The sequence below is a fragment of the Camelina sativa genome, chromosome 12 (assembly GCF_030686135.1).
Source record: "Camelina sativa cultivar CO46 ecotype springtype chromosome 12, ASM3068613v1".
In the NCBI taxonomy this organism is placed as follows: Eukaryota; Viridiplantae; Streptophyta; class Magnoliopsida; order Brassicales; family Brassicaceae; genus Camelina; species Camelina sativa.
Genome location: NC_141891.1, coordinates 38,502,052 through 38,522,062, shown reverse-complemented (window position 1 = coordinate 38,522,062; position 20,011 = coordinate 38,502,052). Strand labels below are relative to the sequence as shown.

At 36.7% G+C, this 20,011-nt stretch overlaps 2 protein-coding genes and 2 pseudogenes across 3 annotated transcripts; 1 reads left to right on the top strand and 3 right to left on the bottom strand.

Moving 5' to 3' along the window:
- Window positions 1-2,145: 2,145 nt before the first annotated feature.
- Window positions 2,146-3,182, top strand: LOC104732728 (L-lactate dehydrogenase A; the record flags this gene model as incomplete). Its single annotated transcript, XM_019233388.2, has 2 exons — window positions 2,146-2,304; window positions 2,545-3,182. Coding segments are annotated over 2 exons (603 nt in total), but the record flags the coding sequence as incomplete, so codon positions are not given.
- A 746-nt stretch (window positions 3,183-3,928) lies between these two features.
- LOC104733930 (F-box only protein 12 pseudogene) lies at window positions 3,929-4,609 on the bottom strand (annotated as a pseudogene).
- A 535-nt stretch (window positions 4,610-5,144) lies between these two features.
- LOC104732727 (sister chromatid cohesion 1 protein 2) lies at window positions 5,145-9,735 on the bottom strand. Of its 2 annotated transcripts, none has more exons than XM_010452308.3 (13): window positions 9,322-9,735; window positions 8,500-8,779; window positions 8,377-8,414; window positions 8,251-8,297; window positions 8,028-8,098; window positions 7,176-7,948; window positions 6,981-7,092; window positions 6,770-6,900; window positions 6,129-6,697; window positions 5,963-5,996; window positions 5,770-5,791; window positions 5,550-5,682; window positions 5,145-5,449 (listed from the first exon to the last, which is right to left on the bottom strand). In XM_010452308.3, the coding sequence occupies exons 1-13, from the start codon at window positions 9,443-9,445 to the stop codon at window positions 5,354-5,356; spliced, it is 2,430 nt and encodes an 809-aa protein (XP_010450610.2). In that variant the 5' UTR covers window positions 9,446-9,735; the 3' UTR covers window positions 5,145-5,353. The 2 variants fall into 2 exon arrangements, with proteins under 2 accessions (XP_010450610.2, XP_010450609.2); XM_010452307.3 differs by having other exon boundaries at window positions 5,963-5,999; window positions 9,322-9,730.
- Window positions 9,736-11,825: 2,090 nt separating this feature from the next.
- On the bottom strand, window positions 11,826-19,053 carry LOC104733929 (uncharacterized; annotated as a pseudogene).
- Between the last annotated feature and the right edge of the window lie 958 nt (window positions 19,054-20,011).

Sequence of the window (20,011 nt, the reverse complement as noted above, 5' to 3'; positions counted from 1 at the left end):
AAAAAATTCAGTTCTCGTATATCTTCATGAACCAAACCCTAATCTGGAAAGGTGAAGAAAGTGTTCATGAACATCCTAAATAATCTGGATTCAGAGATCGTCGACGGTTCTTCTTAAGTTTGGCCTATCTGTTCTCTGGAATGTGATTCAAACCACATGATACACCATGTTAACTCGTCACACCGCCACAATCACATTTAAACAAAAGTTTCTAACCTCGAGAAAATATATTAAATTAATTTACTTTATATATATTAATTTAAATTTGACAAAAATAAAAAAAATTTGCATAAATTTATAGCCAAACGTAAAAATTTGATATAATGTTATTTCAGAGTAGTTATAATGTACTTAAATAGAACATTTGTCATTCTTAAAAATAATATAGTTTTTAAATTAAAAAATTATCATATAATACAATACACAGCTGAAGATATTTTATTTAAGTTAAAATATCTTTTCAAAAATGGTTAAATATATAGTATATCGAATAGTTTGCGTGATAAGACAATGTATTTTGTTGTGAAACTGTGAAAGTAATCGTTCTCATGGTATGTATTCACGTGAGGTGAACATATTTTTATGTATACAGTTGGTGATGTATAATGCTCCATTTAGCTATAACTCAGATAGATTGCGCACTCCAGAAATTAAGTGGATCTTTTAATCTATTTCTTAGTACCATTAATATTATTATCGAAGAACTACAAGTCATCCTCAACATTTTGATAATTTTGAGTTTATAACTATATTTTAAATACAAATTAATATAAATTATAATCAATAAGCACCAGAGTATTTTTTGAACTAAATCTATAACACAAAATTTTACATGCTTTTTAGTTTAGATTATCAAATCGATATTATATAATAAATATTCTTTGGGCGTTTTAGCAAATCAAAATTATTTGATCAAAGACACTTTAAAAAAAATTATTATTTTATTTTAACCATAGTCCCAGAAAAGATACTCATAGTCAATTTACTTTTTTTTTTTTTTTTTAAAGGTGAAAAAATAAAGGAGTAGTTTAAACTTTAAAGGTCAAATTGAGCCTTCATAATTCAAAAGCTACATTGTCTCTGGCCAATTTACAACAAGCTTTTTGCTGTCTAGCGAATGGCGTGAGAAGAACATCACTACTGACACTACATGGATGTTATTGCTTCATTTCCAAGTTTCCCTTTGGTCTTCAACACCTGCAAAATCAAATTCAGAGAGTTTCTCCATCTTAAATCTTTCAAGGAGACGGTATAAAAAAGGTGAAAATATGAGACTGTAAAATTTTTTGGACTTACCAAAAGTCTCGTAGAAGAGTCTTGCACTTTCCTTATGTATCCTTACAGACAATATATGTCAATATCACCTTCTATGGTGTAAAATTATCCTCCCATTGCAAGGTAATATTAAAAGTTTGTCCTACCTCAAAAATCGATGAATCTTGTCGTTTGTTTCGTTGTTTAAGGATTAGCTTTCTTAAATTTTTTTGTCCCTGATCAGGTGGCCACGATTAATCAAGAAGAAGATTCGGATCAGACCGATTTTTAGAGCCAAAGAGGAAACCACAGGGAAAGATATGGTAAACATATCAAATGAACAATCAGACTATTGATATAATGTCCCCATATGTGACAAAAATAGCTAAGGGCATGTTTATCGGGGGGTTGTAAGGGGGGTTTATAGATTTTTAGTGGGTTAAAATTAAATCAAAAGAAAAGAAAATTAAGAAGAGACTCTCTTATATTACAACCCGAAATCGTTCATAAGAGACTGCAACGTGTCAAATTTTCGTTGGCCAACAGAATAATAGAAAAGGGAAAAAAATTTTTTTTTGCCGGATTAATTTTCTCTCTTTCTCTCTTTCTCTCCCGATAAACTTCTCTCTTTCTCTCCCGTTCAAAGTCTCGATCCGAGAAAGGAAGATCTGCAGATCAAAGTCTCTCTTTCTCCCGATCAAAGTCTCGATTTGAATCGGCAGAGATCTGCTTGAACTTAGGGTTGTCTGATGTTTGTTCTAGAAATTAGGGTTCTTGGTTTGTTCTTCAAAAATTAGGGTTCTTTGATCCCATTTGTAATGTTTGTGTTTAGTTTATGGTGGGTTGGTTGTAGTATTATCCGATTGATAAGTGATGGTTTAATCCTGTTGATGTTTCTTTAATCCTGTTGATGTTTTGACTTACGTTGCTTGGAAGCTCTCTGGTTTCCCGGTGAATCGGGTGCTTGGATCTGGTACTAATAACCTCGATTCTTCTCGGTTTAGATTCTTAATCGCAGATCATCTCGACGTTAATGCTCAGGACGTACAGGTCAGTTTTGTGTTGGAGCTTCAATTTTATATATTTTTTTAGTTTCAATTGGGATTAGATGATTGATAAAAGGTTTGTGCTTTTTGGTAAATACTGATTAAGGAGTGATTTTGTATGATAAAAACCTATGCTTTAGTGGTTTTATACTGCAATTAAGGAGTGATCACTGATCAGGTGATAATAGCTCCGATGATCATAATGTATTGTTGAGACTTGAGACGATCAGTTGGTTTTGTGTAGGCATTTATTGTCGGAGAGCATGGAGACAGCTCGGTGGCATTGTGGTCGAGCATAAGTGTTGGAGGGATTCCTGTCCTAAGTTTTCTAGAGAAGCAACAGATTGCTTACGAGAAACAAACCCTTGAGGACATCCACCAAAGCGTAGTTGGTAGCGCCTATGAAGTCATTGGACTCAAGGGTTACACTTCTTGGGCCATTGGTTATTCTGTTGCTAATCTGGCTCGCACTATTCTCCGTGACCAGCGCAAGATCCATCCTGTCACGGTTCTTGCTCGTGGCTTTTATGGTGTCGATGGGGGTGATGTCTTCCTCAGCCTCCCGGCTTTGCTTAGACGCAATGGTGTGGTCGCTGTGACCAATGTGCATATGACTGATGATGAGTCTGAGAAGCTGCAGAAGTCGGCTAAGACTATATTGGAGATGCAGAGCCAGTTGGAACTTTGAATAAACCACATCGCTCTGCTTCAGTTTTATAACTGTTGTTTTGTTATGATCATCAGTCCCATGGATGATAGTGTTATTGTTGATCTTTTCATGTTATGTAAATGCTTCTTTTTCATGGAGATTGGAGAATAATCCCAACTTGAGTTCTATTATGAGTAATGACGGAAACATAAGAATGAAATGATGGTTTAAGAGACGATTAGTTACAACTTACAACACAGACTTGAGTGTGAGTTAGATCAATCGACACGGTTGATAATATGAGGCTTTAATGACTGCGTGATGTAGTCATATTTCATTCATTAAAATAGCACAAAAACCCGTTTTCTTATGAGGAAAATCCATTCTTCTGAAGCTTTAGCAAGTGGAGTGAAAAAAATAAATGCTTGCAACATGATTTGGTTGAGAATATTTGGGCAAAATTTGGAGTAAATCAGTACTAAAATTAATCATTCTCTCTATTTATAAATTGCACTTCTGTTGTAATATGTATTAATATTTTTATTATGTTGTGTATATTTGAAAATTAATTAAAATGCATTATTTTCTAATTTTATAAAATCTTAAATGTTTACACATTTATACCACTTCTATTCTAATTAAAATTTAAAAATTTTAAAAAACAATATTTTCAAAAATAAGAGACCCAAAATAAGACCTACCAATAAATAAGAAAATTTTATCTAAGAGATCATGGGTTCTTATATTTAAAAAAACACACAATTAATTCATATAAAATTTAACAACCCCCCTACTAACATACTACCGATAAACTTGCTCTAAGCCAACAGAATCATAGAGCTAAAAGAAAACGAAAAACAAACTGAAAACAACAATATATAAATTAGCTAAGCCAACAGAGTGATAGAGCAGATTAGCTAATGAATCCTACTTGTTCTGCTCCTTGTTGTTCTTCACAGATTGAGACGACTTGGATAGGTTAGACGACGATACTAGCTTCCGCATTATAATGTAAAGGGACGCTTGAGTCGAGTTGCATTGCACCGTTAACACTAAGATCCTCTACATAGTCTACAAAGGCATATACTCTGTAATCACTATCAGCTCCAACACCTAGGATTTCAACAATCTTGAGAGTGTTCTTCCCCGGATTGAAGTAGAAAACGTAAAACGGTTTAGACGCATAAATCATGGACAAAACAATGTCACCGGTAGCAGTCATCCCAGAAACAGAAAGCTTGCGGTCAAACTTAACAACATCACTCTCAACCGGCAAAGAGTAGACATGTTTTGACCATTCCTGCTTATCGACATCCTCTAGAATCCACATACTCAACTGAAGGAGTAATCCACCAGAATAATAACCATCATCATAATCCAACCTAATCCCACATAATTTCCCCTTATAGCTAACCAGAATATGAAAAGGGCAATTAAAACGGCACTCTGTGTTTACGAGCTTGAAACTCTCAGATCTAACATCAAAGAAAATAACCACATAAGAGAGGTCATGGGAACGTAGAGATAAGTAATACAAAACCCCATTGATGCAAACCCGCTCACACATAGGAGCATGGGAAAAAGGACAATGGATCTTCCTCCACCTCAACTCTCCTCCTCTCAGTGTCAAAACATAATGACCTAAATCACTACAAGCCATATAATCACAAGTACCCATGAGCAATACCTTGAATTCATTGCTTATCGGATCAAACCCTAGACAGCTATACGAAGGACCTTCAAGTTCAGGTACGATCACATGATGTCCTGTGAGAGGGTTACATAACACACGCTTTGTACCTTCCTTTGTACACACGCTTTGTACCTTCCTTCCTTACAGTATTTGCTCCGGCGAGATATGTTAAAGTTCGACGACCTAAGATTATGATGATGATGATGTTAGGTCCCTTTGGTGGATTTGAAATTGAACATATATAAGCCCAATAAGCGTATGGCCTTTCTTAACCACCCAGGAAGATTTTGTCATTACTCATAAGCATTGTGTTTGATCGAGAGAGTAAATTGTAAATCTCTTGTTCTAATCTTCTACAAGAACTGTTAACACTACCAGATAGAAGAAGGCTAAGGACTTAAAGGAGTTATTACCCTAATAACATGGCCATCTTTCAAATACCACACCAGGTTGTATTGCCCCTAAATCAGATTCCGGATCGTGACAAGAGAAGAACGTAATAAATCAAACGAGAAAAATGAAAAGTAGTTTTAAAGGTCAGATTTAGACTACATTGTCTACTTTAGATCGTCAATCATTCTTACTCAAAATTAACTTGAAAGAACAACTCAAAACTAGCTACTTTGTTAAAAGATACTAAAAAGCTAACAACATTAGTCAGAAACCTAACTGAAGGAATCTGAGGAATCTAAGTAAAGAAAATAGTCATTTTCAACAAGCTTTTTGTTGTCTAGTGAATGGCGTCAGAAGAACATCACTATATGGACTATCTTGCTTCACTTCCAAGTACCCTTTGGTCTTCAACACCTACAAAATCAAAATTCAGAGAATTTCTCCATCTTAGATCTTTCGTGGAGACGGTGTAAAAAAGGTGAAAAATATGAGCCGTGAAAAAAATTGGACATACCAAAGTCTCGTAGAAGAGTCTTGCACTTTCCTTCTGTATTCTTCCTCTACACAGTTGCAACAAACTCACCTTCTCTTCTTCTTCTCTTTCCCTCTGCTCCGTAAATGTCTTTTCCAAGAATTTCGCCACATTCCTGTACAATCTAGAGTTAGAAAACAAGGATAATCATCTAAATGTAAGCAAATCAGAGAGATTGATATCGAAAGTCTGAATCTATTACCTTGTTCTTGCTGACCATGTCTCTGCAAATCAAAACATCCATAGTAAGAAGACATCACGATAATTGACGTGCAACAAACAAACATTTAGACAAGATTTGGTCCCAACATAAGTAGTGTATATTTTCATCATTGAAACTTTTCACTCAAAAGCTACATATGTTTTCAAAAATCTTCTGCATATGATGGTTTTACCTTGTTGCAAGTCCTGTCTTTCATCTGCATTCACCTGCTGAAGCAGAAACAAAAATCAATGCCTTGTAATTAAATACAATAGGCTAAAAGAACTATAAAAGCTTTCCTTTTGCTACGAATAGGCTAAAAGAACTATCAATGCCTTGTAATGATGCAACATAGGTACCTCGTCGTTCATTAAAATCGTATCAAGATCTCTGTTTTCCACACAATACACAGACGGGTGCTCATTCAAGGAAGTGAAGGGACTTGCAGGTCTGGTTTCTTTATAACGGGTCTCAGGGTCCTTGAAATATCTTGTCGACATTGATTCCCTGACAGGCGTTTCAGGGGCAATCTCTACTTGCTCGAAGACTACTGGTGTTTCTGGAGCAATCCCTGTGTGCTCTGATGTTCTCACTGGTGTTTCTGGAGCAATAACTGAATGCTTCACTGTTGTCTCTGCGGCATTTTCTGGTTGATGAGCATTTCCAGAAGCTGTGGAACTAGCTTCCATCTCAACCGGAACCTCGTTAATATTTCCTACTGTCACTTTCAGCCCAGAAAGAGCAGCAGCCTGAGGAGTCTCCATAATTTCTTGAGCATTCTGAGTCTGATCAGAAGATAAAACATCCCCAGTAATTCTGACAGTTAAACGAGAAGACTTTTCCCTACGTCTGGTAATTTTATCATCTGTTGCCCAGTATTTAAGCTTGATGGGCTGACAAAAAAGCGACTGGAGTTCCACAGAACCATCTGTGGGATTACAACAATCAGCAAACACAGCAATACAAATCAATTTAAAGCGAATTATGAGGTTTTACTTACACTGAATCAAAGGGTCCAAGAAACTTCGTGCAGCAAAACGTTTGGTTCTCCTCTCAGGACAGTCAGTATGAGATACGTTTCTCCGTTTTGAAAGCAATTTACTTGAGTCCTCTATCATTTCCTTCATAACTCTACAATAACAGAAGTACCAAATATTACACACTTGTATGGAGCTCTGCAGATGAATATATTTACAAAATAGTTCTCTTACTTGTTCGGAATAATCACTTCATCATCTATCAGACATTTTCTCTTCCGTGAAACCCGAGAAGACTCCTTTGCAGCCGGCGTAGGAATGATCGAGAACTGAGGGCTTGTTTCCCCTGTATTTCAAAGTATAGGTTAACACGTTAAAATCATAACTAAATAAAATTTCTGAAGCTCATATTTCTAAACAAACATGCACCTCCAGATTTTTTCAACGGCAAAGGTGTTATTGGAGTGACAGCAACTGGAATATCTGTTGCATTAAACCCTCTACTGGGGTCCTTTGAAACAGTCATGTCAGAGAGAAAGTCTTTCTCAGAACCATTGAGATTCTCTTCAGGAGTCTCAGATTGCTCTTTATGAGACCCATGAGACAACTCAAATTTCATCATTTCCGCTTCACTACTGCCTCGACATTTCTCCATGCCTTCTGGCAAGTCTCTGGAACCAGTCAGAGATACTGGTTCTGGTTCTGGTTCTCGTTCTGGCTCTCGTTCTTCTATAGTACTAATTGCCGGGATCTCTTTCTCCCCATCGATTCTTGTGGCACCAGAAGGTTGCTCCTCAGTTCCGTGAATCGCTTCAAGACTTTCGCATTCAGAAAGGAGGGACCCGCTCTGCTGCGTCTTTGCGCAACTTGTTTCCACTGAGGGTTTTTCCGATTCTGAACTCTCTGCGTGCCCATCTCTGTGTAGATTATCTCCTGAGGGTTCATGAGGATCCACTAGACCCCGCACAATGGTACATATGGCTTCTCTAACTGTATGTTCTTCTTGAGCTCTTCTTATATCTTCGGACATTTGCGGTTCCACAAGAATTTCATCTGATTCTGGATCCTCTCTTTGCCTAGATGCATTCTCATGATCTCTAGAATCATCCAGTGGTTCCGCTTCTGTGACTCTGACTGATGCTTCTTCAGTAGTATCTTTGACATTTTCTGCATCCACGTCCATATCACGAGCGAAACTCTCACTGCAACAACAAGTTTACTCATAAAGTTGGGATTGCGTCTGTTGATTACATGAATAGAACCAAAAAATATCGTACTTACTGCTTGGTTTCATTCTGATTGGCAGAGAAAGTTTCATGAAACGTAAACATGAGGTCATCATCCATGTCAAACTACAACTCCACAAAGCATTAATGTTTATAACATGTATATTCACAAAAGTAATTGAATAAAAAGGAATGAAATCAAGAAATAATGTCAATATACGATGTAGTAAAACCAAACAGTTAAGACAGTCAGTAGTCTATAAGGTGAGAAGCCATACCCTTTCCATCGAGTACATGTCCATACTCTCGGTTTCCTGACTTCCATCTGTTTCATTGCAGTGTATTGGTATTAGTACATAAACAATAAGGCGGTTCACTTCAAATGACTTCAGTAGTTAAATTACCTTTAAGTGTGATATCTTCCTGCGGCTTAACATTTCCCCTGAGAAAAAAGAAGAAACAAAAAGTGAGACTATGAAAGAATCTCTGCGAAATATACATTCTGTATAGGAATAACAAAAGCATACCCATGAAAATCTTCCAGAATCCCAAGATCAAACTCAAAAGCATCTAGTTCGAAACTCTCAGGCAAAACAATGGAAAAACACCCAGTAGATGCAGGCAATGGCACAGCTGTCTTTTCTCTGTTCTTCTCCTTAGCCACAAACTCCTTTACACCGATCAAAGCTTTGTTGCAATCATCGAACAAAAAGTCCACCTTCTTGGAATATATCCTTACAACACCCAACAGAAGATATGCTAAAACCCTGTATGTCAACGCATCTAACTCTTTTTGCAAGATCTGATCTGTGCATCCAAAAGAAACCCAGAAGAATTACATAATCAAAAACGGCAATGGAGTAAAAAAAAGTTCTTGAAATGTCATATCTTATTAAAAAAAAACCCATCTTTCTCGAAATATAAGGACTTTAGAGATCAAGCGAACTAAATGTTGAACAAAGCATTCTGATACGCAAAGAAGATACATTTGTTCAAGCCTTACGTTTATATGAAACTAAGCAGATTGATACTAGGGATTCAGACTTAAAAGCGTCTGTAAAAATATCACTGAACACAATCTCTGAGGTCCATTCAGGCATTTTATCAAACAACTGATGAGCAAAAACAACTAACATAGGATAGAAAAAAACCCCAAAAATATCAACAGTGATCTGTAATTGACGCTGCCAATAGATACAAACAAAACCCTAAATTTGCTATTTCAGGTAAAATTTCCACTATAAAGCTGTAAGCTTTCACCCAATCGATCACTTGTTTCAAGTCTACACCGGTAGAAAAATCCCATCTTTAGAACGGAAAAAAGGAACAATGTGAAGGAGGAGACGAACCAACGGAGGAAGGTATATGAGTAGCTTTGACTTGAGCTTTCTTAAGCTTCTTGAAGAAATAGGCAGCGACCCAAATAGCTCCTAAAGGTCCATTTCTCGACACGAGACATTGCGAGTAAAACATTTTTGGTCTTTTGATCCCTTTTACTCTCCCAGATTGTGGGTTTTTTTAAAACACTAAACTAAAAGGTTGGTTTTTTAATAAGAGAGAGAGAGAGAGAGAGAGAGAGAGCTCAGAGAGGAAGCAATAGCTTCGTAAACACTGAAGCGAGGAGGGAGAGAGAAAAAGAAGAAATCGAGGAGAAGAAAAGAAACGGTCAAGCGGTGTACGGAACAAGCTTCTTCAAAACCCCGATAAACACTTTTCTTAATTTTAATTTTAATTTTATTTTCTTGTTAAGTCACGCTTAATTTGTTTTTTTTTTTCAATTCGTTTTAAAGTAATTAAAATTTTGATAAAAATAAATTGACAAGTAATTTCTTTTAGGAAATTGAAAATATGTACATACATAAATATAGGTGTATTTATGATGATAATTCATAAATTTAAATCTTCCTAATTAGACGGTGACCAGAAAATCACACCTTCATAATTTTGCATTTTATATACAGTATGGTAGATTTTGCTTTTTATTTATTTATTATTATTGTGTCTTTTCCTTATTTTTTTTTACAACAATACAAACCAGATCCTTAGTTTATTTTATAAGAGTGGAAAATTTAGTATTTGGTCCATATATTGGAAGAACTGATGTTATGAGTAGGCCTGGCCGTTCGGATATCGGATCGGATTCGGTTAAGATATTTTGGATTTTGGATTTTTTGGATATTGGCTCTAACATCCATTCAGATATTTAAAAACTTTGAATTGGTTTCGGTTCGGATAATTCAAATTTCGGATCGGTTCGGATATATTGTCGCTAACCAAAATTAAACCAAATTTATTGGATAAGGTTTTATTCAGATATTTTTTAATCCGATTGTATCCAGAAAACTATACTAACCGAGTATGTGAAAAATAGAAATGCGACAAATGACAAGTTTAAAGTTCAAACTAACATAAAAATATACTAATACATAAACGTGCGACATACTAACATCCAAAGTGAGACATAAGACCGTTTCAATGACAAAAAATAAAAACCAAAGTAAACAATAACGTAGAAATAGGAGTATATTTATGATTCATTTATATTGTATATAGTTAGGTGTGTATATCTATATCTATGATTCATGTATATCGTATATAGTTACGTATACATCTATCTTTATAAAGTTGTTTCTTATACTTTCGGTTATATTTGGATATCTATTAGATATCGGTTCGGATCGGATTTAATCCGATATCCAAAAGTAATGACAACAAAAACTGATCGGTTATTTTCTCAATATCAATTTGGTTTTTATCCGATTTTTCCAGTTCGGATTTTTGGATTTGGATTTTATGCCCAAGCCTAAGTTATGAGATAATTTATAATTAATATTGGACTAAAAAATATATAAATACAATCTAAAAAATTTTACTCATGAGAAAAAAAAAATCCAGTGCTGTGATAATTAATCAACAAAGCTAACAATTGAAGTACAATAATGCTGATTACGAAAAGGAGATAATCTATGATATCGAGATTTTAATACTAGTAATGTCGTACTTATATTTACTTTTGTAGATCCTCCTAACAAGAAAAAAAAAAGTAAGTAACAATAACACAGTGGAGTGGATAATATTAACTACTAGTCAACTAGTAAGAGAAAAACACTCGTTAGAAAGCTAAGTACAATTCTTCTTTACTGATCTATTAATAAACATGATTATTTTCAATAATGGTAATGACTAATGGTGTACTTTGCAGGTAGATTGGATTTCTATGCAATCTCTAATGAAAGTGTCAGTAAAAGTTCACCAATTTCAAACTTAAGATGGTGAGTAATTGATGAACCTGTTAAAATTCTGCATATAAACCTTACCGAGACTGTTATTTATATAAGTAATTGTTGTTTGTGTCATCAGGGTGAAGTTCTGAGGCGGGTGAAACTAATGGTACCATCACTAAGCGTCTTCAAATTATTCCAGACAGAGGTTAGTAATCTAAATATTTTGATCACTGAAGTTTGTATGACAAAGTTGATTAGGTTCTGTGAAATCAGTTTTTAAAATTGAACTTATTTTCAAACAGTTAAATGAATTGGTTTTGACAGACATTCAAATAAGTTTTGTTGAAACGACAAAGCTAAATATAGTTAACTCAAAGTAGAACCTGTTTTCTGGTAATAAATCAAAAGATTAAAAATTAAAAAAAAAAATCAAATGCAGTCATAAAGTGGATTATGATATTGTGAAATCATTGTTTTCAATAGCTTGGTCTTATTGTGAAAGAGGTACCTGCATTTATAATAAAACAAAATTATTGTATGAAAGCTATTGTTCTTATTGTTTCCAAACAGTAAATGAAATAGCTAGTAATATAAGATGGGTTAAATTTACCTGTTTACGGGTTGTTGACTCAGTTTATGTTTTGGAAAACCTCCTTGAAAACAACATTAGTTGTTTGCTTCTGAATCTTCCCCTCTTTGTTTAGTATTAATATTCTCAAACCTTTTTTGGATGTAACCGTAGACAACGCAACATAAAGTTGGCCATGAGAGAACACATGTTTAGACAAGTAAAGTCCTACTTTCTCTAGAGATTGTCCCTGACTCTTATTGATGGTCATAGCAAATGCAACAGAGAGTGGAAACTATCTTCTACGCATCTTGAAAGGAAGTTTGGTATCTGAAGGTGTAAGGTTTATGCTAAGGATTAAAACTATGTCACCACTTTTGTCTCCTGTTATTACTTTAGCTTCCACAATGTGATTAGCAAGTTGAGTAATCTGGAGTCTAGTTCCATTACACAGCCCTCCTTTGGGATCAATATTCCTAAGTAGCATAACCGGCAAACCAATCTTCAAACGTAAAGCATGGTGTGGCAAACCTGACAGCTTGATATTGTTTAAGAAATCTAGAGTGATAACCGGATTGTTCAGTGAATCTGAGTCAGTCGGATCTATACTATCAGCACTTAGGTAGATCCTTTCTTCTCCTACATACACATCCACATTTAGAGATTACTACCAATAGTTGCAGAGTTAGAGATGACATGAATATCTAACAAACAATAGCATAATTTAAACGTTTACTTACCTTGCAAATGTTGTAGCATATAATGGTTAATTGGATTGACATCATCATTGGTCGGTGCTAAAATTGGTCTCTTTTGAAAGAATTTAGGATCATTGTTTTTGTGCATCTCTGTTGGATCTCCATAGATTTCCTTACAAATTGCTGCTACTGGATTTTCAGCTTCTGTAATCAACAATTCTTCTGGAATATCTATTACTGCCTCACCATCATTAGGCTCATTAATCCTACCATCACCAACAGCCAATAACCAATCTGAAATTTTTTGGATATCTTTAGCTTCATCAACACTTAATTTGTCTGACAGTAGTCGCATGTTTTTAGTCAACTTTAGGACCTTGCAGTGATCCCACAGATACAAAGCATTAAGTGAAGACATCACAATTTCTGCCCTCCCTGCTCCATTTATTACTGGAAGAACTTGTCTGAAATCACCTCCAAAAACAACCACCTTCCCACCAAATACCTTGTTATCTCTGTTCTTCATAATATCAGATAAGATTTTATCTAAAGATTCAAAACAAAACTTGCTCATCATTGGTGCTTCATCCCAGATAATAAGAGATGCTTCTTTTATCAACTTAGCTAGATCTGATTTAGGCTTGATTTTGCAAACAGAATATTCATCAGGATTCAATGGGATGGCAAACCTTGAATGTGCAGTCCTACCACCTTCTAACAATAAAGAAGCGATGCCACTTGAGGCGACATTAAGAACAACCTGTCCTCTTGATCTAACAGCAGCTGCTAGTGTTTTTCACACAAATGTTTTCCCTGTTCCTCCAAAGCCATAAACGAAAAAAAACACCATCCAAATCTTTGAATACAGCCCCGGTGATCTCATCGTATATACTCCTCTGCTCAGTAGTTAGCATCTGTACCCATTCGACATGCTTTTCTTCCAAGTAGACACGGTCATATCTCATTTCATCAGCAATTAATCGGTTGGAGTTATCAATATCTTCTCGTGAAGGCTGCGGGAAATGTGCAATATCTTTGAGAGTTCCACCATTAAACAACATAATCATCTCTATTTCTTGAAAAATATAATTTATTATCTGAGCTTCCGTGAGAGTTAGTTCTGCATAATGCAAAAGTATTAGGCTTGAGCCAAGTTTCGTATATAAAATTTGAATTGCTCTAAAACATATTATTACCTGGATTGTTGTACTCTTCTCTCTTTTTTGTCTCTATGTCCTCTGACAAAAGGTGGCACGTTTTTAACCATACTTGTTCCGGTCTAGCAAGAGAATCTGATAGAAGCAGCATAACAAAAAAGTTTCTCAAATAATCTCCAAAACAATACTGACTTGCTTCAATTAGACCGTCAATGAAAACTTGATCATCATCTAGAATTCCTCTTGCAAAACATGCTTCTTTGTAAGATTGATACACAACACCATTAAATGTTTTGATATCATCAAAACTCGTTGGACCTCTGACAATGTTAAGCAGAACCCTAAGATAGTATTCATCTTCCATTTTTCTAGGTACGTAGTTAATACGACCCAAAGAAAAACCTCTTGATCTTTTTTTCCACTGCTTATTCGTTCCATCCCAAGTAAAATATGCTGGGATTTCAGCATATAGAAGTTCTCGAGCTCGTTTCCCATTCTTTCCAACAGTATTTTTCCTATTTAAAGTCAACCACGCCATGAACATTGAATCTTGATTAATTATACGTTCCAGAACATCTGAAATATGAGATTTTGCATCGAAATAAGCAGGTTGCTTCCCTTCGACATGTAAAGTCAGTCTCTGAACTGCGGTGGATCTATTTTGAATTGGAAACTTAAAAATCCTCCAAATTGTTTCTGACGCAGATACATATCTAAAGAGATAAAATTAGGTTTAAGCAAAGTTAGATAGTGATATAATATGCAATAAGAGGTGAATATCATAGTGTATAAAAATCACTTGCAGTCAAACCAATCTTTTATTTCATCCTTCTTTTTCTTAGACGTATCTGGTGCTTGGCTAGGAGTGACAGTTTCATTAGTGGTAGACTGATTTACAGGCTCAACAATAAATGTAACACGATCTGGGCCTTTGTTGATATACTTAAATAAGTATTTGATAGTGAAAGGACCGACCTTTTTTTTATAATAAATACTAAATAATAATATACATAAATAAACTACAACTAGTGGTCCCATATCCACTAGCCACCTAACCACAATCACAATCAACAGCGGAATAACAATACCAATAACAATATCCAATAATATCCAATAATAATACCAATACCATAGCATAAGCAATATCCAATAACAAAATAACCAATAATCCAATAACCAATCAACAGAAAACATGAAACCAGCAACCTAACAATGTTTCTAATGACTCAACTCTAGCAACCTAACAATGCCAGACCACATCCAATCGAGTCCCTAGAACATCCTCCTCTTCATCGCCTTGCCTTTACACAATCACACTTTGCCTTTACCTGCACCACAAACACATATTGAGATGCATGAGTATTTGATAAACACTCAGTGAGGCAATCCTCCCATCTACAGGGCTATACACACAAGCAACAGTGATTCCAATGTTCCAAACAAACAACAAACAAACCAGGAAATCGAACATCGTCTCGCTGGAAGGGAGGTGTCGACCGACACTACCCCACAGTGTCGATCGACACTCCTTCTGCAACTGCGATCCGCACGAAGTCGAGAGTCGAATCTCGCTCCCAAATCTCCTCCAAATCGTCCAATACTCGAAGCCCAAGCCTTATACATCCGTGGGAACCTGTATCAACCAATCCCAGCAAGAAAACACACAAACAAGCAACAAAACAAGCAAGAACAAGAAAATCAAAGGCTTAGATTAGCCATGGTCATGCACTCACCTCTCTGCAGAAAGATTCTGACCAATAAGAACGAATCCCTCACTCCTAGCAAGCTTCTAGCACTTTCCCAGCCTTAGATCTCCCAAGAACAGCAAGGAATCTCACCAATCTCTCTCAAAAGCTCAAGAACAATGTTTTCTCTCTTTTCTTCTCAAAAACAAACAAACGGCGACAAACACCACTTCCAAAACCCGTCTGGTCGACAATTCCTTTAAATATCTCGGTTTAGTGGTTTTCCTTAAACCAAACCGACCAAAATCGACAATTAAATCAATTCGATCGAACCGGAAAAACAATGGTGTCGACCGACACCCCCTTGGTGTCGATCGATACCCTCACCCAGAACGTGCAAATTGGTTTGCGGGTGTTACAATTCTCCTCCACCAATCTAGATTCGTCCTCGAATCTCGAACAACCATCAGCCAAGGACTCCCGTGCCACCGTCTCCACGGCCCGCACTCCTCCGACCGATCTACAGAAGGTCACCTCTAGGCGATAGACTCACGCTCCAGGCGTCATTTGCTCTCGACTTTTGGACTTTCCTTTACCCATAGGCCTAAACCTTGAGTTTTTGTTGGCCCCTCATCAGACCTAAGTCTGCATGCCATAATATTGGCTCCTCATCGGGCCTAAACCCGCATGCCATAATATATAAGGAAAAATCCAACTCGTCTCTCGGGTTGCCACCTTACAGCGCGCCCCCGGATCGTCATCCGAAGTCGATATACCAACCATATTCCCAAGCCACAAAGTCTCTGAATATGGCAGTACTAGGAGAACCTAAGTCCTCCAAGAGCCGCGAGCAAACAATTCTGAACACGTCTGAGTCCTATCCCTATCCAGGTTTCCTTCCCGTGGCTCGCGTAAAACATCTCAATGTCCTACCAACCACATATCCCCTCACTGGAATACCTCATGACCTCACACAGATCATCTCACTGCCACAAGGCCAAACAAATGTCCTAAACAGGACCGTCACAAAGACCAAACAAATGTCCTAAACAGGACCGTCACAAAGACCAAACAAATGTCCTAAACAGGACCGTCACAAAGACCAAACAAATGTTCTAAACAGGACCGTCACAAAGACCATATGTCCCGAAGGACCGTCACAAAGACCATCTGTCCCGAAAGACCGTCACAAAGACCATCTGTCCCGAAGGACCGTCACAAAGACCATCTGTCCCGAAGGACCGTCATAAAGACCATCTGTCCCGAAGGACCATCACAAAGACCATCTGTCCCGGAGGACCGTCACAAAGACCACACAATGTCTCAAAAGACCGCCACTAAGGCCACACAATGACTAAAAAGTTCGCCACTAAGGCCACACAAGCCCTTCCAAGGCTCTCCACCGCAAAAGATGGACAAATTCTACCTCCCGTAAAACTTTCCATATTTAGCACTTTCCATTTTTGGAAACTTCTATTTTATGAAACTTTCCTCCAAAACCCCGCCTCACGGAAACTTTGTACCCCGAGCACCACCTCATCTTGTTACTGAGTCGCACAACCAACCACCCCAAGCTGGCCCTGCAGGGCATCGATCCTAACCCATCACTCTGGATATCCCAATCCACTAGTAGGTTATTGGTGCCAGGCGTTCCTCGAACCCTGGTCCCCACCCTTTAACAACCTTCCCACAGGACAAGCTGTCACCAATTGGTGCCCTGCAGGGCCAGATTGGGGTTCGTTTGGGCGGCTAGCAGTGAGGCTAGTGGGGTCCACAGGACGGGTTGTTACAGATAGAACCATTCTGGTTGCACCATTCCACATTGATATGAGCTTGATATAAGGCAAAGCTTCTTATTATAAGGCACCACATATCTATTGTCACATTTAATACCACCCTTCTCAACATAGTGTTCTATTCTCCTCCTTCTATACACTGGATAACCATCACTACCAATTTTGGTAATATCTTGATGCTTTTTCGGGTATTGCATTGAACATGATCCATCCACCATACAGGGTGAATTCCTGTTCGCTGCACCACATGGACTGTGAATCATAGAATTTTTAATTACTTCATAGAGCTCTGGTTCTTTCTCTTTATCTGGAATCTCTGCAGAAATCATCTTGTCGATGTCATCAGCCATAGGTAGCTTACTTTGAGAAGCCATAAATAAGAGAATGTGAGCATGTGGCAATCTTCTTTTCTGAAATTCGACAGTATACATAGCTGCAGTAATAGAATCGAAGTGTTATTAGGATCTGAAAAAAAACATTTTTTGTGCTAACTTAAGTGAATAATATAAGAGAAAACACTTACAGGCTACGGTCTTCCCAAGCATATTTTTTTGTGTCAAATCTTTCATTAAAGAATCCAACTTGATTTTGAAAATCCTTGCAACAATATATGGTCTATCATCAGCAGTTAAACCTCTTTCTTGGCAATATCTTGTTATCTCAGGCCACTTAGGATTACATGTAAAGGTGATTAATAGGTCTGGAAATCCGTAATGTTTACAGATTGCCATTGCATCATAGTAAGTTTGAACCATATAACGCGGTCCACCAGTGAAAGATGATGGTATACAAATTTGATTACCTTCCTCACCCATAGTAGTTGTTCCAGCTCCGGCCGCCTCATTAATTGAGCTGTAGTTCTCGCATCTTAGTTTGGATTGATTAAACTTGATATAAGATAGTCGGTTAGATTCAATAGTTGTATAAGCATCACAAAGAAACTGCTGAAACAACCTTTCTGAACACAACAAAGTATGAGACTCGTTAGCTCTCTCTTGATTCCTGAATGCAAACCACTGTCTCATGCTAATACACTTTTTTTTCTTCTTGTTTGCTTTCTGATAACATTTCTCAATACCAGGCCTGAAACCATCTTCACCATAGCATAGAATGAGAGGATATTGTAGAGCCAAATAGGAGATATGAATTTGACTTATCCTCTGTAAGTGACCAGTACTCTTCTCTTGAATGACTATATCACGTTCAGGCATTTGCTTTTGAAAATCACCAGGTATTAAAGCAGCTACCTCTGATGATGTTGGCATATTGTATATCCTTCCATCAACATCTTTGCAATCCGCAACAATACGCATGTGAAACGGCTCATCGTTAGTAGATTCAAACCTCTCTCTAGCCGACCTGAATATTTTCACATAGGGGTTGACATCATTCAGCATTTTCATAAGGGCTTTGATGACTTCTTTTTTTAGTTTTTGTTTCCCTACGCCTGGTTTTGCATTTTTCCCTTTGCTTTATACATTACAAAAAAACACAAAGTTTTAAATCATAACTATATTTCAGTTATAAAAATTGCTGAGTCAAAAAAAATAAAACATAGAATGCTTACTTGAAGACAGTCGCTCTATTATCTACTTCGTTTTCAGTATCAACAATATATAGTTGTGAATACTTAGCATAATCACCATCATTTGGCTTTAAACTGCCAATCAAATGATAGTTTCCTCCTTGCAAACGAAACATGTTTGGCCCTTTACCTTTTGGCATAGACTGATCAACCTTTCCACCAAGAGAAGTCATGGCAAAAATCATATTAAAAATTCTTATATTCTCTCTGTAATTTCTGCTCATTGCATCATTCCCTTTTAGAAGTTTCTTGATTAGCTCTGGAGATTCTTTTAAAAAAGGTAATTTAACACTGCCTTGACCACAACATAGTGTAAAGATTGGGTCCTTCTGGTTACGCCTTTGGTTTATACGCTCTTTAAACCACATCAATGCACCACAATACTTACACTTGTATGTCGCATCACCATGATCAAGATAATCTGTTGATTAAAAGTTTTTGATTGGGTTAGAATGAAAGAATATAAATAAGAAGTCTTATAAATAGTCTACTCTTTCGAAATTGATACCTGATTTGTTTTGCTTAGCTGTCGAGGTCTGAACATTTTTTACCAAACGTGGGCGACCTCTTTTCTTTGGTTGAGATATATTCGAGTTTGCTGCTGCATGTTCGATACTTTTCTTCAAAATTTTATCTAGTCTATCCATGAATTTTGCATGTTCTTCACTTCTGCCTCTCTGTTGTGATATAATAGTAGGTTCTTCTGTATATTTATGGCTTTCTATATTAGCTGATTCATCAATTTCAGTAGCTGCATCGAAATACTGTTCAGTTTCATCGTCAGTCGAGCTGAGATAGTAGTTCTGTTCCACATCCGTTTCACTGTCAGTTGAGCTCTCATCGTTGACATGGTCGATGCTTTCATCATCAGTACAACTATTTTCTAACTGTTCTTCCATAGTTGCAGACCCTTGACCTAATTATTTCAAAAACATATCAATTTGGTGGTCTGAAACTAAAGATAAAAACTGAAAATTAATTAATCAGCAAAGAAAAAAATCTTAAGAAAAGTATTACCTTGCATAAAAGTTGTGAATGATGCATTTTCAAAATCTTCTTGCAAGTTTCTAATTGGAAGCATATGAACTGGATTGCCATAATTTGCTTGTTTTTGGTTCGTGATACATGAAATAGCAGTAGCAGATTGGTTCTCTTGATAACAAAGATAGAAGGAGTTAATAAATAGATATGAGTTGGTAGTGTAGTTTAATATTTGGGATAAACATTAACCTTTTGCTGAATTTATTGCAGAAGGAAATGGAAGTGTCGTCGTGGGAGCTTTATCACGGAACCGGCGTGGTACATTGGTGATGTCGGTTAGTACCT